The following is a 21,185-nucleotide window of genomic DNA, read 5'->3' as shown; positions in this document are numbered from 1 at the left end:
GAGGAAAGTTGAAGCTCCTTATGATGAGAAAAACACCAAGTAGAAAATCTAGTCCATTTTTGGTGATAGCATTGCCTAGTAGCAGGCTTCCGTGAAGCATCCAAAACATCCCTCACAGATTGAGAAAACTGGAGAGGAGCTATGTTGAGAGGAACCAAGCTGTCAGATGGAGAGACTATAGGTTGGGATGAAGTAGAGATCCCTGATGCTGCGTAAGCAGAGAGGGAAAAATTAGTAGAAGGTATGGCTCCCTGCTGCTGAGTTGAAGAAGAGAGTACCAGGGTTGTCTGGGCCAGCGAGGAGCAACCAGAATCATGGTGGCATGGTTGGACTTCAGCTTGACCAGCGTCTTTTGAATGAGAGAAAATGGAGGAAACGCATATAGAAAGAGATTCGTCCAGTCCAGAAAAAAAGCATCTGCCTCGAGGCGATGAGGAGTGTAGATCCTGGAGCAGAACTGAGGCAGCTTGAAGTTGTGGGGGGCTGCAAAGAGATCTATCTGAGGCGTTCCCCACTGAGAGAAGATGTGATGAAGGGGCATGGAATGGAGAGTCCATTCGGGAGGCTGTAGAAGACGACTCAAGTTGTCCGCTAAGGCATTGTCCGCCCCCTGAATGTAGACAGCTTTGAGGAAGGCGTTGTGGCAAATTGCCCAATCCCAAACTTTCAGAGCTTCCTGACAGAGGGAGGCAGATCCCGTGCCTCCCTGTTTGTTGACATAATACATTGCGACTTGATTGTCCATGCGAATGAGGACTACACGGTCGTGAAGCAGATGCTGAAAAGCATTGAGAGCATTGAAAATCGCCCTGAGTTCCAGTAGATTGATGTGACACTAATGATCCGTACTGGTCCAATAGCCTTGAGTACGGAGACCATCGAGATGAGCCCCCCAAGCGTAAGTCGAAGAATCGGTCATGAGAACCTTCTGATGGGGGGGCGTGTGAAAAAGTAAGCCTCTGGATAGATTGGAAGAGAGCATTCACCAGCGAAAAGACTGTGTCAGAGCAGGAGTAACCTGGATGTGTCGAGTCAGAGGGTCGGAAACCTGCGTCCATTGAGATGCCAAGGTCCACTGAGGTATTCTGAGGTGAAGTCTGGCAAAAGGAGTCATGTGTACTGTAGAGGCCATGTGACCCAGAAGAACCATCATGTGTCTTGCCGAGATGGACGGGCGAGAGCAGACCGAATGACAAAGATGGAGAAGAGCTTCCAGACGTTGTTGAGGAAGGAACGCTCTGAGTTGGACAGTATCCAGAACAGCTCCGATGAATGGAAGAGTCTGAGAAGGCTGGAGATGGGATTTCGGGAAGTTGATTTCGAATCCCAGACTCTGCAGGAACCAGATAGTCCGCTGGGTCGCTAGGACGACTCCTTGATACGTGGAATCCTTGATGACCAGTCGTCCAGATAGGGAAACACCTGAAGACCATGGTTCCTGAGCACAGCGGCCACCACCACCAGACACTTGGTGAAGACTCTGGGCGACGAGGCCAGGCCGAAAGGGAGCACTCTGTATTGAAAATTAAGATTTCCCACCCAAAATCTGAGGTATGGACGGGAGGCCGGATGAATGGGATCCAGAGAGCATAACCAGTCATTCTGCTCGAGGAGGGGATACAGGGATGCTAGGGACAACATGCGAAACCTTTCCTTGACCAGAAATTTGTTGAGCACCCTGAGATCCAAAATAGGACGCAGATCGCCTGTCTTCTTCGGAACAAGGAAGTACCGGGAGTAAAAATCCTTGCTCTGTTGAGCCAAAGGAAAGGGCTCGATAGCCCGAAGCTCAAGCAAAGCTGTTAAGAGGCTTGAGCTTCCTGAAGAAGAAGGGCGGTCTGGGTCCAGTTGGAAGGATACCCTCTTGGAGGATGTTCCGGAGGAACTTGATGGAACTGAAGAGAGTATCCCTCCCTAACGATGGAAAGGACCCAGAGGTTGGAGGTAATAGTCGTCCATCGGTGGTAAAAATGATGGAGATGACCTCCGATTGGGGGAAAAATGGGAAAGGTTATGCTTTGGATGAGACAGTCAAAAAGGCTGAGGAGCCTTGGGAACAGCAGGTGGCTGAGGCTTCTGCTTCTGCTGAGGTTGTGGCCTCTTAACAGGCTGACGAATGGCAGAAGCCTGTTTCGGTGGAAAACGCCGTTGATAAATCAGAGGCGGGAGTGAGGGACGAGGAGGAGCTGGCTTAGGCTTAGGAAGGAAAATAGATTGGAAAGACTTCTCGTGGTCTGATAGCTTCTTGGTGGCTGCCTCTATGGACTCATCAAAGAAGTCAGAGCCCACACAAGGGACATTAGCCAGCCGGTCCTCCAGATTGGGGTCCATGTCGATGGTCCTGAGCCACGCCAAGCGTCGCATGGCTACCGAGCAAGCAGTAGCCCGAGCAGACAGCTCAAAGGCATCATAAGAGGACTGAAGGAGTTGCAGTCGAAGTTGCGACAATGATGTCAGGACTTCCTGGTACTGAAAATGTGCCCAAGAATCCAAATAGGGCATGAACTTCGGAAGGATGGACAGAAAAAACTCGAAATAGGTAATGAAATGGAAATTGTAGTTGAGGACTCTGGAGGTCATCATGGAGTTCTGGTATATCCGACAACCAAATCTGTCCATGGTTTTGCCCTCCCTGCCCGGTGGAACAGTGGCATAGACTTGCGAAGGGTGAGAACACTTCAACGAAGATTCCACCGGAAGGGATTGATGAGACAATTGAGCATTGTCAAATCCCTTGTGATGGACAGTCCTGTATCTGGAATCCAATTTCCCTGGAACAGCTGATATGGAATAAGGAGTTTCCAGACAGCGGACAAAAGTTTGATCCAAAAGCTTGTGGAGAGGAAGCTTGAGGGATTCCACAGGAGGTTGAAGGAGATGCATGGTCTCGAGATACTCCTTAGAAAATTTGGACCCAGTGTCCAGTTGAATATCCAAATCAGCTGCCATCTGACGAAGAAAAGAAGAAAAAGACAGCTGATCTGCCAATGCCTGGCCTCGAGAGGGACTCGAGGACATCGAAGCAGGATTGTCCAATGAAGAAGGGGATCTTGATGGAGAAAAAGACCCCACCGTGTCCTCGAACTCCAGAAGTGGAAGAGTAGAAGTGGACGGTGGAGAATAATGCATAAAAGGCTGCTTCCGATGAGGCAAAGCATGCCTGGATGAGTGCTTCGAAGAATGTCTTGATCGATGATGCGAGCTGTGCCTCGAAGCAGGCCTCGACAATCGAGGTGAGTGGGTCTTCGCCGAAGCCCCGAGAGAGTGGATGGGGCTGGAGGCCGTGGATCGAAGCAGAAGTGGTTGTGCAGAAGAACCTCGAGGCACTCGCAAAGATTCCGCTCCTTGCATCGAGTGGATAGGTTCCAACGGAGGCACTCGCAAAGACTCTGCTCCTTGCATCGAGTGTATCAGTTCCAATGGAGGTATGGGCAAAGACTCTGTTCCTTGCGATGCATGCATCGATGCCAGACCAGACACATGCAGAGACTCTGCTCCCTGCTGAGAGTGTGCATATGGCTGAGGCACAGGAGGCGGCTCAACCTCGCGGGAGACCTCCACATGCCCAGGCTGGATTTGAGAGAGAAGCTTCGGCCCCATAGTGGTAAATAGCTGAATTAATTGCTTCTCCAACAAGGTCTGGAACGAAGCCGGCAAGGATGGATCCGCGTCTCCAACGGAACCACCTGCACGGGCTTCGTGCTCCCTCGAGGCAGTGTGGACTTTGAAGCCTTGGGCACCTTAAGCACTACCGGGGGAATGGGCTGCTGCGCTATCTGACCTGAAGAGACAGAGGAATGCACCGCAGCCTGCGTCGAAGACAGAGCCGGTATAAACGAGGCAGGTTTGATGAGGCTCGGAGCAGAAGATGTGGAAGCCTGGAGAGCCTCGGGTGAAGCCGATGGTGAGGCACCCTTTGATGACGAAAGCTCCATCGAAGACTCCATGCTGTAAAGCTGCTCCCACAAGATGAAACAACACTTGAAAGCATGGGCTGTAAGTGTTGAACAAGGCCGGCACGATTTCGGGAGATGTTGAGGCCCTAGACACTGAAGACAGCATCGATGAGGGTCCGTCAGGGTAATCGCGCACTGGCACTTGGAACACTTTTTAAAACCGGTTGCAGGCCGGGACATAGGCCGAAAAAGCTCCACCACAAGATTGAAGCCGCGGGGCTGCGGCCACATGGTCTGACCGGTCGAATGGACGGAAGAAATTTATTTATTTATTTATTTTTGAAAACAAGAAAAGTACGATAAAAAGCAGCGATTCTGAGAAAAAGAACCCAAAACCGTGAACTTAAAGAAGGCACAAGTGAAAAAATTTCACGCAGAGAGTTGAAGACGGACTTCTCAGCTCCTCGGAAAAGTAAGAACTGAGGAGACGTGCCCTGAGCTGGGCGGGAAGGCATTCGCGCATGCGCGGTGCGGGCGACTCAAAACTTCGAGTTTCTTCAAGCAGTCTTGCTTGTGAGGCGTCCGCATCAGGGCTCCATTGGATCACGTCACCCATTAGTGAGAATACCTGCCTGCTTGTCCTGGGATAAAATAGTGTACAAGGAGAAATTAGGTTCTTGCCTGTTAATTTTCTTTCTGCTAGTCTATAGACCAGTACAATTATTCTTTACTGATGGGTTATATCTCACTATGACCAGCAGGTAGAGACTGAGACCAAACTCTTGGTTGTAATATATAGGCTGAGGCTCCCCCTTCCAAGTCAGTCTGCCGAATAGCCAAGCAGACCTAAGAAAAAACCTTAACATTAAGAACACACCGAACAGGAGTAGAAAAACAACATACATATAGGAATACTGTTGGAAAAGTATAGAACTAGAACCCTGTAGTGAAAATGTCCCCACAACTCACCAGCTGAGCCAGAGCCGCTGTTCTTGTATCTCCCCAGCCTCCGAATGGAATGAACCTTGAGAAATTCTGGAACAGGCTTTTTCTGAAGAAGGTATGCAGAAGCAATAGTCTCCTTAATCCATTGAACAATGGTAGCCTTGGAAGCGTCATCCCCTTACAATGACCCGCTAGAAGGTCAAAGAGATGATCCGCTTTCCTGAACTACTGGGTCCTCTACACATAAGAGCAAAGGACCCGACAGACATCCAACTTGCACAACTGTTTCTGCTCGGAAGATCCCTCCTGACCGACTACCCAACATCGGGAGGACCACCGACTGATTGACATGAAAAGGAGAAACTAGTTTTAGCAGAAAAGAAGAACAGGCCGCAACACAACCCGCTCCTTAGAAAACTCCAGGAAGGGAGACCTGCAGCTCAGAAACACGTCTAGCAGATGTAATAGCCACCAAAAAGACCGTCTTAAGAATAAGGTCCTTCAATGAGCAGACGCCCAACGGTTCAAACGGTGGGCGCACCAACACGGACAAGATCAGATTAAGATCCTAAGATGGAACAGACGGACGCACGGGAAGCCGAAGCAATTTGGACGCCCGCAAAAAGCAAATGACAACAGGAATGGCAGTCAGACGCTGACCTCGTAACAAAAGGCTGAGAAGGCTACAAGCTGAACTCTGAGAGAAGATTAAGCCAAACCCCTGTCTAGGCCATCCTACAAGAACTCTACGATATTAGACAAGAAATCTACGATATTAGACAAGAAATTGTGAAAAGAGACCACTTCCCGCGTACCACACCATTCTTCAAATATATGCCAAACCCACACATAAGCCCGAGAGGTGTAAAGTCTCCAGGATTCTAAGAGGGTGGAGATCACTTTATCTGAATACCCCTTCTTATCTAGGCGTTCCATTTCATGAGCCAAGCCGTAAGACAAAAGGGACCCGCATCGAACATTGGAATGGGGCCCTGAGTCAGAAAGTCAGTCGAGAGAGGCAGAGAAGAGGATCCGCAACAAGATGCCTCACCAGGTCTGCATACCAGTGTCAATCCGGAGCCACAAGAATCACAAGGTCTGGATGTTGAACAATGTGGAGGAGAAGAACTCTGCCCCACTAATGGTCACAGAGAGAACACATACAACAGACCCTCCATTGGCCATGGTTGAACCAGAGCATACAGCCCCTCGGCCTAACCGTCCCTATGACGACAGAAGAAGTGGGGTGTTTTGGCATTGACACTCATGGCAATCAGGTCCATGAAGGGCTGACCCCAAGACCGCACTATCAACTGAAAAGCCACAGGACTTAGACACCACTCTCCAGGATCTAGCACGTGACGACTTAGGCAGTCCGCCTGAACGTTCTTCACTCCTGCTATGTGGGAGGCCGAGATGTCCCGAAGATGAGACTCTGCCCAGACCATGAGTAGAGCCGCTGATGCCCCCCTGACGATTAACATAGGCCACCACTGTGGCATTGTCCGAAAGAACCCGGACTGACTGCTTGTCAAGAAGGATCGGAAAGCTAACAGTGCCAGATGGATGGCTCTGGTATCCAGAACATTGATCGACCAGGACACCTCCTCTGTAGATCAGGTGCCCTGAGCTGAGTGACCTAGACACTAAGCTCCCCAACCGAGAAGACTGGCATCCGTGAGAAGCACCGTCCACTGTGGCCGATTCAGACTCACCCCTTGGACTAAATGAGAGGTCTGGAGCCACCAACGAAGACTGCAGCGAGCCAAGCCCCTCAGAGGAACAGGATGATCCAGACTGTGCCTTTGGGGGCGACCAACTTCGAAGTAGGGAAGCTGTCATCAACCCCAAGATTTGGAGGAAATCCTGCACCCGAGGACACCAGGATGCCATAAGGAGGCAAATTGGAGACTACAATTTGCTGACCCGGGTCTCTGGGAAGAAGACCTTCCCCAAGGAGGTGTCAAACAGAACCTCGAGATACTCCAGGTGCTGAGAGGGGGACAACCCATCCCAGCTACATCAGGAATTCCACCACCCGAGCCATGACCTGGACTCTCTCCTGGACAGATTTCACTCGAATCAACCAGTAGTCTAGATAGGGGTGAACCAGAATGCCCTCCTTGTGCAACGCCGCCACAACGACCAACATAACCTTGGTGAACATCCGCAGAGCTGTGGCCAGACCAAAGGGAAGCGCACAGAACTGAAAGTGCTGACCCAAGATCGCAAATCAAAAAAGCGCTGATGGGAGGCCCGGATTGGAACATGCAAGTAGGCCTTCATCAGATCTAGAGAAGTCAGATACTGAACCTCCAGAATATCAGACCACAGTGTCTCCATGCAAAAAGATGGAACTCTGAGAGCCTTGTTGACCCCTCTCAAATCTAAGATGGGTCAAAAGGTCCCTTCTTTCTTGGGCAACACAAAGTAAATTGAGAACCTGCCACTGCAACACTCCTGAGGGGGCACAGGAACCACTGCTTTGAGATCCAGCAATTTTTGAAGGGTCTGGTGAAAGGCCTACTGCTTCCATGCCACCTGGGAAGGAGAAGAGAGAAAATGATCTGGCAAGGAGTAAGCAAACTCTAGAGCATAACCATCCCAAATCACCCCCAGGACCCACTGATCGGATGCGAGGGGCACCGGCAAGGAGTCGGTGGCAGGATGGGCAGCGGGGGAACAGATGGTGGAATTCTCAGCTCCCCAGTGGGCCCACCGAATCCCTACAGCGGGCTCAGTCTCAGGAATTGTTCAAGGCCCAGTTAAAAGCCCACCTCTGATGGTGCTTTTGACTCTTAAATCCTCTCACCTTGGATTCTGCATCCCCAACCCTATATGTCTGTCCAAGTTAGATTGTAAGCAGGGACCTTCTACAAATGTCAAAATGTACAGCGCTGCATACGCCTTTCAGAGCGTGAACTCGCAGGCCTTGAGCATGCGCAGATGCTCAAAGCCCAGCAAAGAAGAGGACGCAGATCTTCGGGCACCGGCATGTCCTGTATGTTGGTGCCGGTGGCCAGATGGGGGTAAGCAGCGTGTTCGGGTGGGTGTTGGGGGATTTCAGATTGCGGCGGGGGGGGGGGGGAAGGGGGTGCAACGTGAGCAGGGGAATGCCAGATCGCCGGGGAGGGGGGAGCGGGGGTTTAGAGCAGCGCCCCTGGCCTCGGGGGGTGGGGATGGGTGGGAACGTATCAAGTGAGTTTCCCTTAGTTCCTATGGGGAAACTCGCTTTGATATGAGTATTTTGGTTTACGAGCATGCTTTTGGAACGAATTATGCTCATAAACCAAGATACCACTGTATTCTTGACAATATTACTTACTTTGGCCCAATCTATATGTTTCATTGTATTTACATATGCCGATGATGTCCCAACTACTCCACCCCCTAAGTCCTACATCACCTGATGAAATAACAGAAATCAATCAAAAACTCAATAAAATCAGCTTCTGGCTTCGGCATAACAAACTTTCATTGAACATTCTTAGAACTACTTGTGTCCTTTTCTCGCTCTCACTAGATGAACATCTATGTCTACCCATTTGTATCGATTCTACCCCAATTCAAATGGACAATAAAGTCAAACTTCCTAGTCATTCTAGACAAGGAACTCACCTTTCATCAACAAATTATTTCAGTTATGCAGAAATGTTTTCATACCAAATTTAATTTGTTTGCTTATCTAGTGGAACTCTGCTCAGAGAAATGAAGGCTGAAAACTCCGCCTCACCACCCAATCATCGCAGTGTTCAATGCAATTTCAAACCGGTACTCATAGTGGTTCATTATACTATCACTAGCTACACGAGCTATAAAAGAACAGCTCTTTTTAAATCATTTGAAAATGTATTGAAAAAATGAGACTTAGCTTGAGACTTTTTACTGGTTCTAAGCTAAGTCTCGGTTTTTTCAATACATTTTCAAGTGATTTAAAAAGAGATGTTCTTTTATAGCTCGTGTAGCTAGTGATAGTATAATGAACCACTATGAGTACTGGTTTGAAATTGCATTGAACACTGCGATGAGTGGGTGGCGAGGCAGAGTTTTCAGCCTTCATGTCTCTTGAGCAGAGTTCCACTAGATATGCAAACAAATTAAATTTGGGTTGAATTCATTTTTAACCTTAATGGAGTGACTTTTTTCAAGATTTATAGTTGTACCTTTAGTCGCTCAACAGCAAATTAGTTGAGTTTATTACCCCTACAGTGATTTGACTGAAATGTTTTCATAAGCTTAGGCTCATCCATTCTATCTCTTCTTTTCTTGATCCCCCCCCTCTATCAATATCCTGATTCACTCTCTTGTAATTTCAACCATAGACTACTGCAATGCCCTTTATCAAGGTATAACCCAGAAAGAAATCCACCGTTTACAACAATTGCAAAACACTGCTATCAAATTAATCTATCATGCAAAAGAATTTGACCATGTCACTCCTCTCCTCCGCAAAGCACATTGGCCACCCATCACTCATTGCCTCACCTATAAAATACTCCTCCTCACCTTTAAAACAAAAAACTCTAACCAACCAGCATTTATAAATAAACTTTTGATTCCATACTCATCATCCAGGGCCCTCCAATCTAATAATCAAAACCTACTTTCCATACCGTCAATACGCGAACTGTTTTACGATACTACTCGCAAATCCATTTTTTCAGTCACCGCCCCTCTCTGTGGAATGCCCTTCCATTAGATCTTCGATTAGTGAACTCTTGAAAAATTTAAAGCCAAACTTAAAACTTTTCTCTTTAAAGATGTCTTTACTCTCTAGTACCAGCTTCCGCTTCTCAAACCTATAATTCTTGTGAAGCCTTGAAACATCTAACGCTTCTTCTGAAGCGATCCCCATCCTAATGTTTTACCACTCCCCATTTACCTTCCTTTTTTACTAATTTTACTTTGATATATTTTAAACAACCTTTCCCTCCCCAACTTCCCTTTTGTTCCATGTACGTCAATGTGAATTTGTCTTGTATTTTTAATATTTGATAAAATATTGCTTTCATTTACCTATTTTAATTGTTTTCTACAATCTTTTTACATTGTACACCATTTAGACACTTATTTTGATAGAGGGTATATCAAAAATAAAGAAACTTGAAACTTGATGGTGCTGCCTTCCAGCAGGTAACAGAAGGGTATGACTCTACCTGAAACAAAGATTCAATTAAATAACTCTGGTAATAAAGTCTAAATCTACAATAATTTTTTCTTGATTTACTAGAAAAACAGTCATTCAAAATTACATATTGGCATAAACATCTGTAGAAGCTGAACAGAAGGAAAAGGATATTAACCCAACCCTTCATACTTCATCTTTTTATCCTCCTTCCCCTTTCACCTTCTGATTCCAGCTGACATAGGCAAGCCCCAACTGAGTAACTCAATAGCAGTACTACAGAGCAATAGTTTTCAACCCAGTCCTCGGAGACTACCTGGCCAATCATGTTTTCAGGATATCCACAATGTTATGCACATCTCTCATATGCACATTTATTGTGAATAACTTGAAAACCAACTCGCCAGCTGGTCCCCGAGGACTGGGTTGAAAGCTACTGCTGTATTTATCCCCAGATACATGACCACTGGCTATGGGCTATTATTAGAATAACAGAACTAAATAAGTATATAAGATATAGAAGTAAGGAGAAAATAAGATACTATTACAAGACTCACAGCACCAGATTCCAGCGGACTCCATCCTACAGAAATCCCATTCTAATTTTTTCCATTCCCATGGGAATCCCATGGGTTCTGCAAGATTCCCACAATCCCCATTCCATGCAGCTCTCTAGTATGGAAATACAGAGGCAGCTGGAGCGTCAGAATGAGGATTGGAGTGCTCCAGACAGCAGCTAGAACACCAGACTAAAGCTTAGAACAGTCACTGGGAGAATAATGAATAACATCCCAAAAAAAACCTATGGCGTTGGGAGGAACAGACAGCTGCAAGCAAGTAAACGGTGTCATCTCCTACAGATATGGGTGGGGATGGAAGAGACTGTTGGTATGAGTGGGTTCAGAATGGATCATAATGGGATATAGGTTAGATTTGATTGGGGATCAGTAAAATTTCTGTTCCCATACACTATCTTTGGTCTTAAGAAGTATGATCATGTTGGTCCTTTTTATGCTAGACTGCATTGGCTGCCTTTTGAGGCCAGAGTATTTTTTATTTTTTTTAGTTTGGGTGTATCTGTTATAAGGTTCTTTTTACCTTCCTATTTGGTAGCTTACCCGAAACTGTTTAATTCATTAAAATGTACCAGAAATTCAGGTATGTTCCTCTTCCCTACCCCAAGGGCCTGTCGCTATAAGACATTTTTGGACAGGACATTGGAATATCAGGAGGGGAAGTTGAACTCCTGGATGAGTCTGCTGATTATTCAAGCCTATTCTTATCTTACATTTAGGAAATTATTGAAAACTCACCTATTTGATAAACAAGAATGTTGATATTTAAGAAGGTATTTTTTATTAGGCTCTGTATTTTAAATGTACTTTTTATCTGATGTTGTATAATAGTTGTGTTTTTTGAAATTGTATTTTTTATCTGAAATGTTTCAGTTCTTCTGTTGTGAACCGCCTAGAACTGCTGGTGGGGCGGTATACAAGAAAATAAATTATTATTAATTATTATTATACTAACATTTACATCTTCCTTTCAGTTCTAAGATGTTCAGATTAAAATGTCCCCTCTAGCTTTCCTTTTCCATCTCCCCACAAAAAGATTTTTAAAGTACAAAAACAACATTAGACAGTGAGGATGATGGTGCTATGGTGACTCGCGAGAACTGAAGGCACCATTCAGAAAGCGGTACGGGCTCAGGCAGGCGGGCAGAAAGCTCGCGCCTGCCGGCTGATACACCGCTGGACCACCAGGCAATAAGGGACATTTAAAAAGGTATGGGATGGGACAGGGGTCGTTTTAAAAAGGGATGGGGGAGGTGGGGGTTTTTTTGGTGGGGGGCGGGTTATTCCCTTCTCTGTTCTATCTGGGTTGGGGGTTACTTGTCCTCCCGTTTCTTGATTTTGCAAACTGTGCTCAACTTCTTGTTTGTTTAGGAAGAATGTAAATTGTATAAGATTTTTAAAAATCTTTTCTGTAAAATTACAGTCTTTTTCTTTTCCAGGTTTACTTGCAAGATCTATGAATTATATTAGGTGGCAAGTATGGATGGGCAGTTGTTTCAAATGAAAGTCGTTTGCCAATACTATGCACAGAGCAACATTTTTCTTAAATGTGTGTACAGTATTTGCACAAGTGTGCACTCCTTCCCAATAGTACAAGCATTGTACATAATCTTGGTAAAAAGAGCACATTATGAGCAAATAACATCCACTATTTAAGAAAAGTGCACATTCTTAATCATTTCTAATTGAAAACAAAAGCAATAAAACCCCTGAAAACTTTCGGAAATGTGGGAGCAGTATCTCGAAAGGCTCAAGAGTCTGTAGTTTTCCGAGTTCTTTGCTGAGCTCATGCTTTGGGATGGGTTTGGGTGGGAAGCATTATAGTTTTATTAATTGTGATGTTGTTTTTTCTCTTTTCATATTAGTTTTGCTGTTGCAGTGCACCACTATGTCTTTCACTTTGTTTGTATTTATGCTCTGACTGCGGTGGGCAGCGGTCCATTATATTGCTGGGGTTGTTTTTGTTTTGTTTTGTTTTTTTGGGGGGGGGGTTGTTTCATTGTTTTGCATACTGGAGGTTGCTCCACAGCATGAACCACCCCCCCCCCCTGGGGGGGTGGTTCATGCTGTGGTATTCTTGATTACAGTATTGTTCCAGTTTTGTATGCAACTTGTTTCTGTTTTGGGCTGTTTGTAATTTATTTTAGAAACCAATAAAAATTGTTGTACCATAAAAAAGGGATGGGGGGATTAAAAAAGGTACCGGGGGGCAGGTTACAGGGCAGGGCAGTGGGACAGGGTACAGAGCCTGGCAGGGAAGAGAGGCTGGGTGCAGAGCCTGGTATATATTAGTACATAATTTGGTTCAGAATGGTTTTTTCCTGTTTTCCTCCTCTAAATCTAGGGTGCTTCTTATGGTCAGGTGTGTTTTATGGAGCGAAAAATACGGTAGTTTAAAAGAAGTTTTATTGATGGGAAAAGGTATTTGTGGTGAATAAAGATTTTTCTCTTTCACACCTGCATACAGTGAGGGTTACAGCCTTTCCCCCATTGCTCAATAGATGAAGGAGAGACTAATTGAAGTATTTCTCACGTACCTTAACTTGACCTTTAGAGAAAGGAAGTGTGAACTCGCCATGTAGGAGCCCATTCTTTTCAAAAAAAACAACATCATGTCTATGAGGTTTACTCTGTGTGGATGCGATCAAATTTCCTGAAGGTCTTAATACAAAAAGAAAATACAATACACAAATCAATACCATACAAAGAAAAAAATTTAAATACCCGCATACAGGTAGGTCAACAGGCCAGTGACAGTATACAATGCTTTATGGAATCCAGGACTAGATACCCAGATTAGAGAATGACATGGGACATATTTTTCCCCATCCACACAGGAACTCAATTTCCCCGTTCCATCCTCATGAATTTTGTTGCTGTACCTGCCCCATTCTTGTAAGCTCTGCCTTAAATCGCACAAGCCTTGAACACATGATTTTAAAGTGTTTTGAGGCTTGTGCAGAAGAGGACAGAGCATGTAGGAATAGGACAGGAACAGAACTCACCGGGACGGAACGGGAAAATGAGTTTCCATGGGGATGGGGTAAAATTTGTCCCTGTGTCATTCTCTAACCCAGATCTGGCTTCTACTAATCAGGCCAGCAGGAGCTGCAGATACTGCAATGGAGGCTTTCAAAATCACAAGAGGGGGCAGAAGCATCAAGGTCATTCAGAGATGCCAAAGCTCATGCATTAGGAATGTCACATTCATTTGAACCATTCTAACAATTCTTGAAGTGAACTCAAGACAGATCAACCAAAATACAATATTTTCAGTGATGAGAAATATACTATTTTATGGGGTGTCAGAAAGACCTTTTGAAGTAAACTTCAAAACATTCTTAAGATCTTCATTCATCCCCTGTGGCTTTGTAAGTAGTCAATTAGATAATTATTCACTCTTAGTAAATTGTATAGAAAAGATAATAACTTAGCTTTTTTTTCTTTTTTCTATTAATAGTGTTGCACTGCTTTCTCTAGCGGTCAGCATATGGCAGGGGAGCGATATATGCTGACCGCTAGAGAAAGCAGTGCAACACTATTAATAGAAAAAAGAAATAAATGAAAAAAAAGCTAAGTTATTATCTTTTCTATACAATTTACTAAGAGTGAATAATTATCTAATTGACTACTTACAAAGCCACAGGGGATGAATGAAGATCTTAAGAATGTTTTGAAGTTTACTTCAAAAGGTCTTTCTGACACCCCATAAAATAGTATATTTCTCATCACTGAAAACATTCATTTGAAAGCAGTCTCATTAATTACAGCCTCAATGCCAGTGCACAGATTCTTCTCACTGTTTTCATGAAAGGCAAGCCTGTAAGGAGAAAAGTCAAGTGACCCAAGCAGAAGAGATGGGTATTCTCAGAGAAAAAAAACAGGCATATTCTCACGTGACCGACATCCATAGAACCCGGTAAAAGTGCACTACTACTACTGTCATGTTAAATCTTTTGGTAGAGCCCATACAGTGTGTGTGCCTCTGCCTTCCCACCCAACATTGGCTTGTGGGACCATCATTTCGGTAACAAAGCTAAGAAGCCAAATAAGGGAGGTGGGTGGATTGTGAGACTATTATGCCTGCTTGTTCTCGAACAACTGCAACAGGTAAATATGTTTCTTTGCTTTCCAAGAGGTTAATCAAGTATAATCTCACATCTGGGACTGCCATGCAGCTAGGATCATGATTCTGGACAAGGATAATGGATAAACAAACATTATCCTGGCAAAACCTAAAAGGGGTAGAGGAAATGTTGGTGCTCAAGTAGTAAAAAATATTCTGTAGAACTGCTTGTCCAGACAGACTCTTCTGGAATTTTGTTCCAAATAGTAGTAAAAGTGAAAGTATGGACTGGGGACCAAGAAGCCACTTTGCAGAGAGGAAGTGAGCCACTGAAGCAGCCATAGTGTCTGCACTGTGGGCTGTTACTTGGCCCTAGATTGTCAGCCCAGCCTCAGTATACTCAAAAGGAGATACAGTGGGGCATTTTCGATATGAAGTCTAAATCAGAGTTTAGGCGTTTTGCAGAAGACCACAAAAATCCAGTAGCGAGAATGACAAATCTATTACATTTTTTTGAAGAGGTGAATGAACATGTGGATAAAGGTAGGCCAGTCCATATTATGTATTTGGATTTCAAAAAGTGTTTGACAAAGTATTTCATGAAACACTTCTAAGGAAATTAGAAAGTCATGGGATAGGAAGTAATATCCTGTTATGAATTAAGAACTGGTTCAAAGGATAAATAGAGGTGATCCCCAGGGGCTGTGTTGGGACTGCTGCTTTTCAATGTATTTATCAATGATCTAGAGATGGGAATAACTAGCGAGATAATTAAGTTTGCTGATGACACATTTATTATTATTATTATTATTATTTATTCAAAGTTCTTAAATCACAAGAGCACTGAGAAAAATTGCAAGACAACCTTGAGAGACTGGGCATCAAAATGTGACAATGTGCAAAGTGATACATGAGGGAAAGAGGAACTCAAACTATGGCTACATTATGCAGAGTTCCATGTAAGAGTACCACCCATTAAAAGAATCTAGGTGTCATTGTTGAGGATTCAGTGAAACTAGAGAATGATACGGGAACAAATTTTTCCCGTCCTCGCAAGAACTCTTTTTCCCATTCTATCCCGACAAATTCTATTCCTGTCCCTGCCCCATTACTGAAAGCTCTTTCCTCATCTGCACAAGCCTCAACACTTTAAAATCATAAGTGTTCAAGGTTTGTGTGGTTAAGGCACAGCTTACAAAATAGGGACAGGAAAAGCGACAAAACTTGCGAGGACAGAATAGGGAAATATTTGTCCCCGTGTCATTCTCTAATTGAAACCCTCAGCTCAGTATTAGGCAGCAGCTAATAATGTTAGGAATCATTGGGAAAGGAATGGAAAACATAGATGAAATTGTTATAATGCCTTTATAAATTGTTATAATACCTTTATAAATCACTCTATGGTGTGACCATACCTCAAATACTGTGCAATTTGATTGCCACATCTCAAAAAAGATATAGTAGAACTAGCAAAGGTACAGAGAAGAGCAAACAAAAATGTTAAAAGGAATGGATGATTTCCCTATGAGGAAAGGGGAGAAGAGGCCCAGTTTCTCTAATCTCTCACTGTACGACAACTCCTCCAGTCCGTTAACCATTTTAGTCGCCCTTCTCTGGACCCTTTCGAGTAGTACTGTGTCCACCAGTACCAACAGAGATTGGCACTACAGAAAAGTTCAAGTCACTGGAAATCAGACTCCAAGCCTACTATTTCTAAAAGAGAGGAAAAAAACATTTTGTTTTGTTATTGTTTTTCCTTTTCTTTATTTTATTTGTTTATATTGCCCCAGAGTAGGGTCAGCCAGAAAGGACGAGACTGTGGTTTATAAAAAAGGTAGAAAATAATAACGAAAAAGTATGTAAATAATTGTTCCTATGAGTTGTCTTCCCGCTTCTTTTTTCAAAGTTTAGATAAGTCTTCTTTACTCTGCACAAAACAAAAAAAACAACCTTTTGAGCTGGCGTCGGGTGGGAAGGCACTCAACACATGTGCAATGCATGCAGTCTCGAAGCTATGCTAAAAGCTTAAAGTGACAGTATACTTTATCACTGTCTATATTAGGGCTCCATGGATGACATCACCCACCCATGTGAGAATATGCTGTCTGCTTGTCTAAGGAGGATAAGCTACATTACCAGTCTGCAAGAGAATCACAGGGAAAAAAAATATGGACATCAAGAACACTCTTTAATAGCAAGAAAGGAAATATGCTTTGTTGCTCACCTCCACGAAAGGGCCACTTCCAAGCCTGACACTGGTTCACTGGTAGACTGCAGAGCAAGCTCTCTATTCCATATTCTGATCTTTCGAGCCCCTATACAAAGACAGTAAAAGGGAAGGAAGGAGGGAAAGAGGAAAAAACAAAAGTGTAAAACATGAAGAGACATTTTCCCCTCCCTCCCCACAATATTAAGGTTTAAAGCCTAAAACATGCACTATTGCTATCCATTATACTAGGAGGTATCAATCACAGTGAGCCAAGAGGTACTACTGATGGGAAACTTCAGTCTGCCAGATATTTATTGGAGCATCTCAGTTGTAGGAAGAGAAAGCAGCATGGAAACTCCAGACTTCTTTCAGGGAGAAGTTTTTAAACTAAGAAGAAGGGGAAAGCCGACATTCGACCAAGAGTTGATGGTTCGGGTATACCCAGAGGATGCCATGGAAGAAGATTGCAGGGAAGACTTACCGGATCATAGGCAAGATAGAAATCCCAATGGGTTGAAAGGAATGGAAGCGTGGGAGAAAGAAGGAAGGAAGGAAGTGCAAGAAAATAACAGGCTGCAAGGAGCCTAAGGAATAAAATGGGGGAATTGGAAGCTATGGCACAAAAAGATAACCTAGACATTATCGGCATCATGGAGACATGGTGGAACGAGGACAACATCTAGAACACTGTGCTACCAGGATACAAGCTATACTGCAGAGACAGAGTAGGACAAAAAGGTGGGGATATTTCCCTATATATAAGAGGGAATTGAGTCTACCAGAGAGAACACGCCGGAAATGAACAATAAAGTAGAGTCTCTATGGGCCAAAATACCAGAAACAAATGGAATGGATACAAAGATCAGCATCTCCTACCGACCTCCAGGGCACTCCCAAGAGACCGATGGAGAAATGACGGAAGAGATTAAACTTGAATGCAAGGGAGGCAACACAGTTATCATGGGCGACTTCAATTATCCAGGGATAGATTGGAACCTAGGCAACTCCAGCTGCAGTAGGGAGACCAAGTTCCTGGATGTTGTAGGTGATTGCTTCCTGGAACAACTTATCAAGGAAAATGCGAGAGGAAATGCAATTCTGGACTAAGATGACCGGCATAAGCTATAGAAGTAGAAGGGACGCTGGGAAACTGATCAGAGCATGATCCACTTCAATCTAGACACAGGAACAAAAATCAATACAGAACGACTGCCACGGCACTGAACTTTCGAAAAGAGATCTACGAAGGGATGAGAGTCATGGTAAGGAAGAAGATTAGGAAGAGGATAAGCACTGTAAATACGCTAGAGCAAGCATGGTCCCTTTTTAAGGACACAGTCACCGAGGCGCAGAATCTATATATACAGCGTATCAACAAGGGTTCCAAGAGGAAAAAGAACCAGGAACCTGCGTGGCTCACTGCAGCAGTGAAAGAAGTGATCAGAGACAAGAAGACTTCGTTTAAGGAATGGAAAAGGACAAAAATGGATGAAAACTGGAAAAAGCACAATCATCAAAGCAAGTGCCATAAGGCAGTAAGAGGGGCCATAAGAGACTACGAGAAAAAAAACAGCCAACGAGGCAAAAAATTTTAAGCCATTTAAGCAGTGGGGCCGTTAGATGACCATGGAATGAAGGGAGTACTATAGGAAGACAAAGCCAATGCCGACAAACTGAACACAATTTTTGCATCTGTATTTACCGAAGAGGATATATGCAATATACCAGAAGCCAGCAGGTTATACACAGGAAATGAAGACGGGAAACTGACATGGTCGACGGTCAGTCTAAAAGAGGTATGCAGACAGATTGATAGGCTTAAAAACGATAAATTCCTGGGACCAGATGGCATCCACCAGAGAGTAATCAAGGAACTGAAAGGGGTTACAGCTGAACTGCTTCAGCTAATAGCCAATCTGTCAATCCAATCAGAAAGATTCCGGAACACTGGAAAGTGGTGAATGTTACACCGATCTTCAAGAAAGGTTCAAAGGGAGATCCAGTAAACTACAGACCAGCGAGTCTGACTTCGGTACCGGGGAAGATGGTAGAGGCGCTGATAAAGGACCGCTTCATCAATCACCTTGACGGACACAAACTGTTGAAGACCAGCCAGCACGGCTTCAACAAGGAAGATCTTGCTTGACAAACTTACTGCACTTCTTCGAGGGAGTAAATAGGCAGATAGACAAGGGTGAACCAGTCAACATCATATATCTACATTTTCAGAAGGCATTCTACAAGGTCCCACATGAACGTCTACTTCGAAAAATTGTGAGCCATGGGATTGAGGGTGATATACTCACATGGATTAAAAGCTGGTTGGCCAATACTCAGCTGGAAAAGCATCATGAGTGGAGTGAGCAGGGTTCGGTGCTCGGGCCTGTGCTCTTCAACATATTTATAAAAGACCTAGAAATTGGCATGACGAACGAGGTGATTAAATTTTCAGACGACACAAAGTTGTTCAGAGTAGTGAAGACACAGGAGGACTGCCAAGATCTACAACGAGACAAACACACTCGAGGAATGGGCCGCGAAATGGCAAATGAGGTTCAACGTGGATAAGTACAAGGTGATGCATGTCGGTAACAAAAATCATATGCACGAATACAGGATGTCCGGTGCTATACTCTGAGAGAGCCCCCAGGAAAGAGACTTGGGAGTACTTGTAGACAAGTCAATGAAACCATCCGCACAATGTGCGGCGGCAGCAAAAAAGCGAACAGAATGCTAGAAATGATTAAGAAGGGGATCACAAACAGATCTGAGAAGGTTATCATGCCGCTGTACTGAGCCATGGTACACCCCCACCTGGAATACTACATCCAACACTGGTTGCCGTACATGAAAAAGAACATAGTACTACTCGAAAGAGTCCAGAGAAGAGAGACAAAAATGGTTAAGGGACTGAAGGAGTTGCTGTATAATGAGAGGCCAGAGAGACTGGGCCTATTCTCCCTTTAAAAGAGGAGACTGAGAGGGGACATGATCGAAACATTCAAGATATTGAAGTGAATTGACTTAGTAGAGAAAGACAGATTGTTCACCCTCTCCAAAGTGAAGAGAACGAGAAGGCACTCGCTAAAATGAAAAGGGGATAGAATCCGTACAAATGTAAGGAAGTTCTTATTCACCCAGAGAGTGGTAGAAATCTGGAACGCTCTTCCAGAGGCTGTTATAGGGAAAAGCACCCTTCAGGGATTCAAGAAAAGGTTAAATAAGTTCCTGCTGGACCAGAACATAGGCAGGTCAGGCTAGACTCAAAATAGGGCAGTGGTCTTTGACCTAAGGTCCGCCGCGTGAGCAGACTGCTGGGCACTATGGACCGCTTGTCTGACTCAGCAGTGGCAATTCTTATATTCTAAATCCATACAGCAGGAGTATACTGCCAAGTCTGAGACTTAAACAAAATAATGAAAGTCTTTTTAATAGAGCAAAAGCAAAAAAAAAAAAAAAAAAATCACTAGAAGCCTTCTCATTTGAATGGAGAAATAGCCTAGTAAAGAAAAGAAAGCTGAAAAGCAGGGACGTCATAATTCAAATCCCACCAACATTAAGTGCAAACTTGGAAAACGTCATTTAAACCTCTTTTGCAGCAACTCCACTATTCTGGGCATAGAAAGCATACCTCAGTTCCTGGCTTCCTGCAGCAACAGCACCAATGCTGCCATCATCTCTCACCTTCCATGGGATCTGCACAAGCCTAATTATAGCTCAGATTTGACAGGAAGTATGACCAATAACATTTTGTTTTCAGCCCACCAGCTTTGGACACCAAATGCAGATTTTGGGATACCATTTAGGGTTGCAATCCAGTGGGGAAAACTCTGTTCTACTGTTTTAGATACAAACTCTGATTATAAACCTTCTGGAGACAGGGATATGCCTAATACACCTGAATGCAAATCACCATGAGCTACTACTGAAAAGACTTAAATCCAACATCTGAATGGTGTAGGGATATTTCTGCAACACTTTTGGGGGGCTTTGCTAGGCTGTGGACCATCTTCTTCAGACCAAAGACATGGATCCTACCCTGCTACTTGGAAATAAATTGTTTGCTTACAGCCAAAGTCATCACCTTAGACTAGCCTAAGAAAGTGTGATAGAGTGAACTTCTCATGCATTGCTATATTATCGGTCTTGCTTTATCATCTTGGTGGGACATTCGGTATAAGCCTTGAGAAAGAGGATCCATCTAGAAGCCTATTCACTCTCATGTTTGACTAACCATAACCTTCTGGACAAATCTTGATTTAGAGAACAGGCATCAGGATGAATAAAAACTTTGGGGGTTTGTCTGAGAGAGAAGGGAAAAAAAAAAAAAAGATTTCCTGGTTGCTGTGCACACCAATGAAGAAAAAAA

The 21,185-nt window shown here is 44.1% G+C and overlaps 1 protein-coding gene across 3 annotated transcripts in view; it reads right to left on the bottom strand.

Annotated features, from left to right (window-relative positions):
- ELP1 (elongator complex protein 1) overlaps positions 1 to 21,185 on the bottom strand; it is an 882,162-nt gene that overhangs the window by 679,971 nt on the left and 181,006 nt on the right. For all 3 annotated transcript variants that reach the window (XM_033918172.1, XM_033918151.1, XM_033918160.1), the window contains exons 7-8: positions 16,832 to 16,922; positions 13,079 to 13,202 (exon numbers count right to left, since the gene is read on the bottom strand). In XM_033918172.1, coding sequence (XP_033774063.1) covers positions 13,079 to 13,202; positions 16,832 to 16,922 — 215 coding nt within the window. The remainder of the gene's footprint in view (positions 1 to 13,078; positions 13,203 to 16,831; positions 16,923 to 21,185) is intronic.

Source organism: Geotrypetes seraphini, chromosome 1 (genome assembly GCF_902459505.1).
Source record: "Geotrypetes seraphini chromosome 1, aGeoSer1.1, whole genome shotgun sequence".
NCBI classification, from domain to species: domain Eukaryota; kingdom Metazoa; phylum Chordata; class Amphibia; order Gymnophiona; family Dermophiidae; genus Geotrypetes; species Geotrypetes seraphini.
Note: the sequence above shows the minus strand (reverse complement) of the source record. Positions and strands in the feature narration are given on the sequence as shown.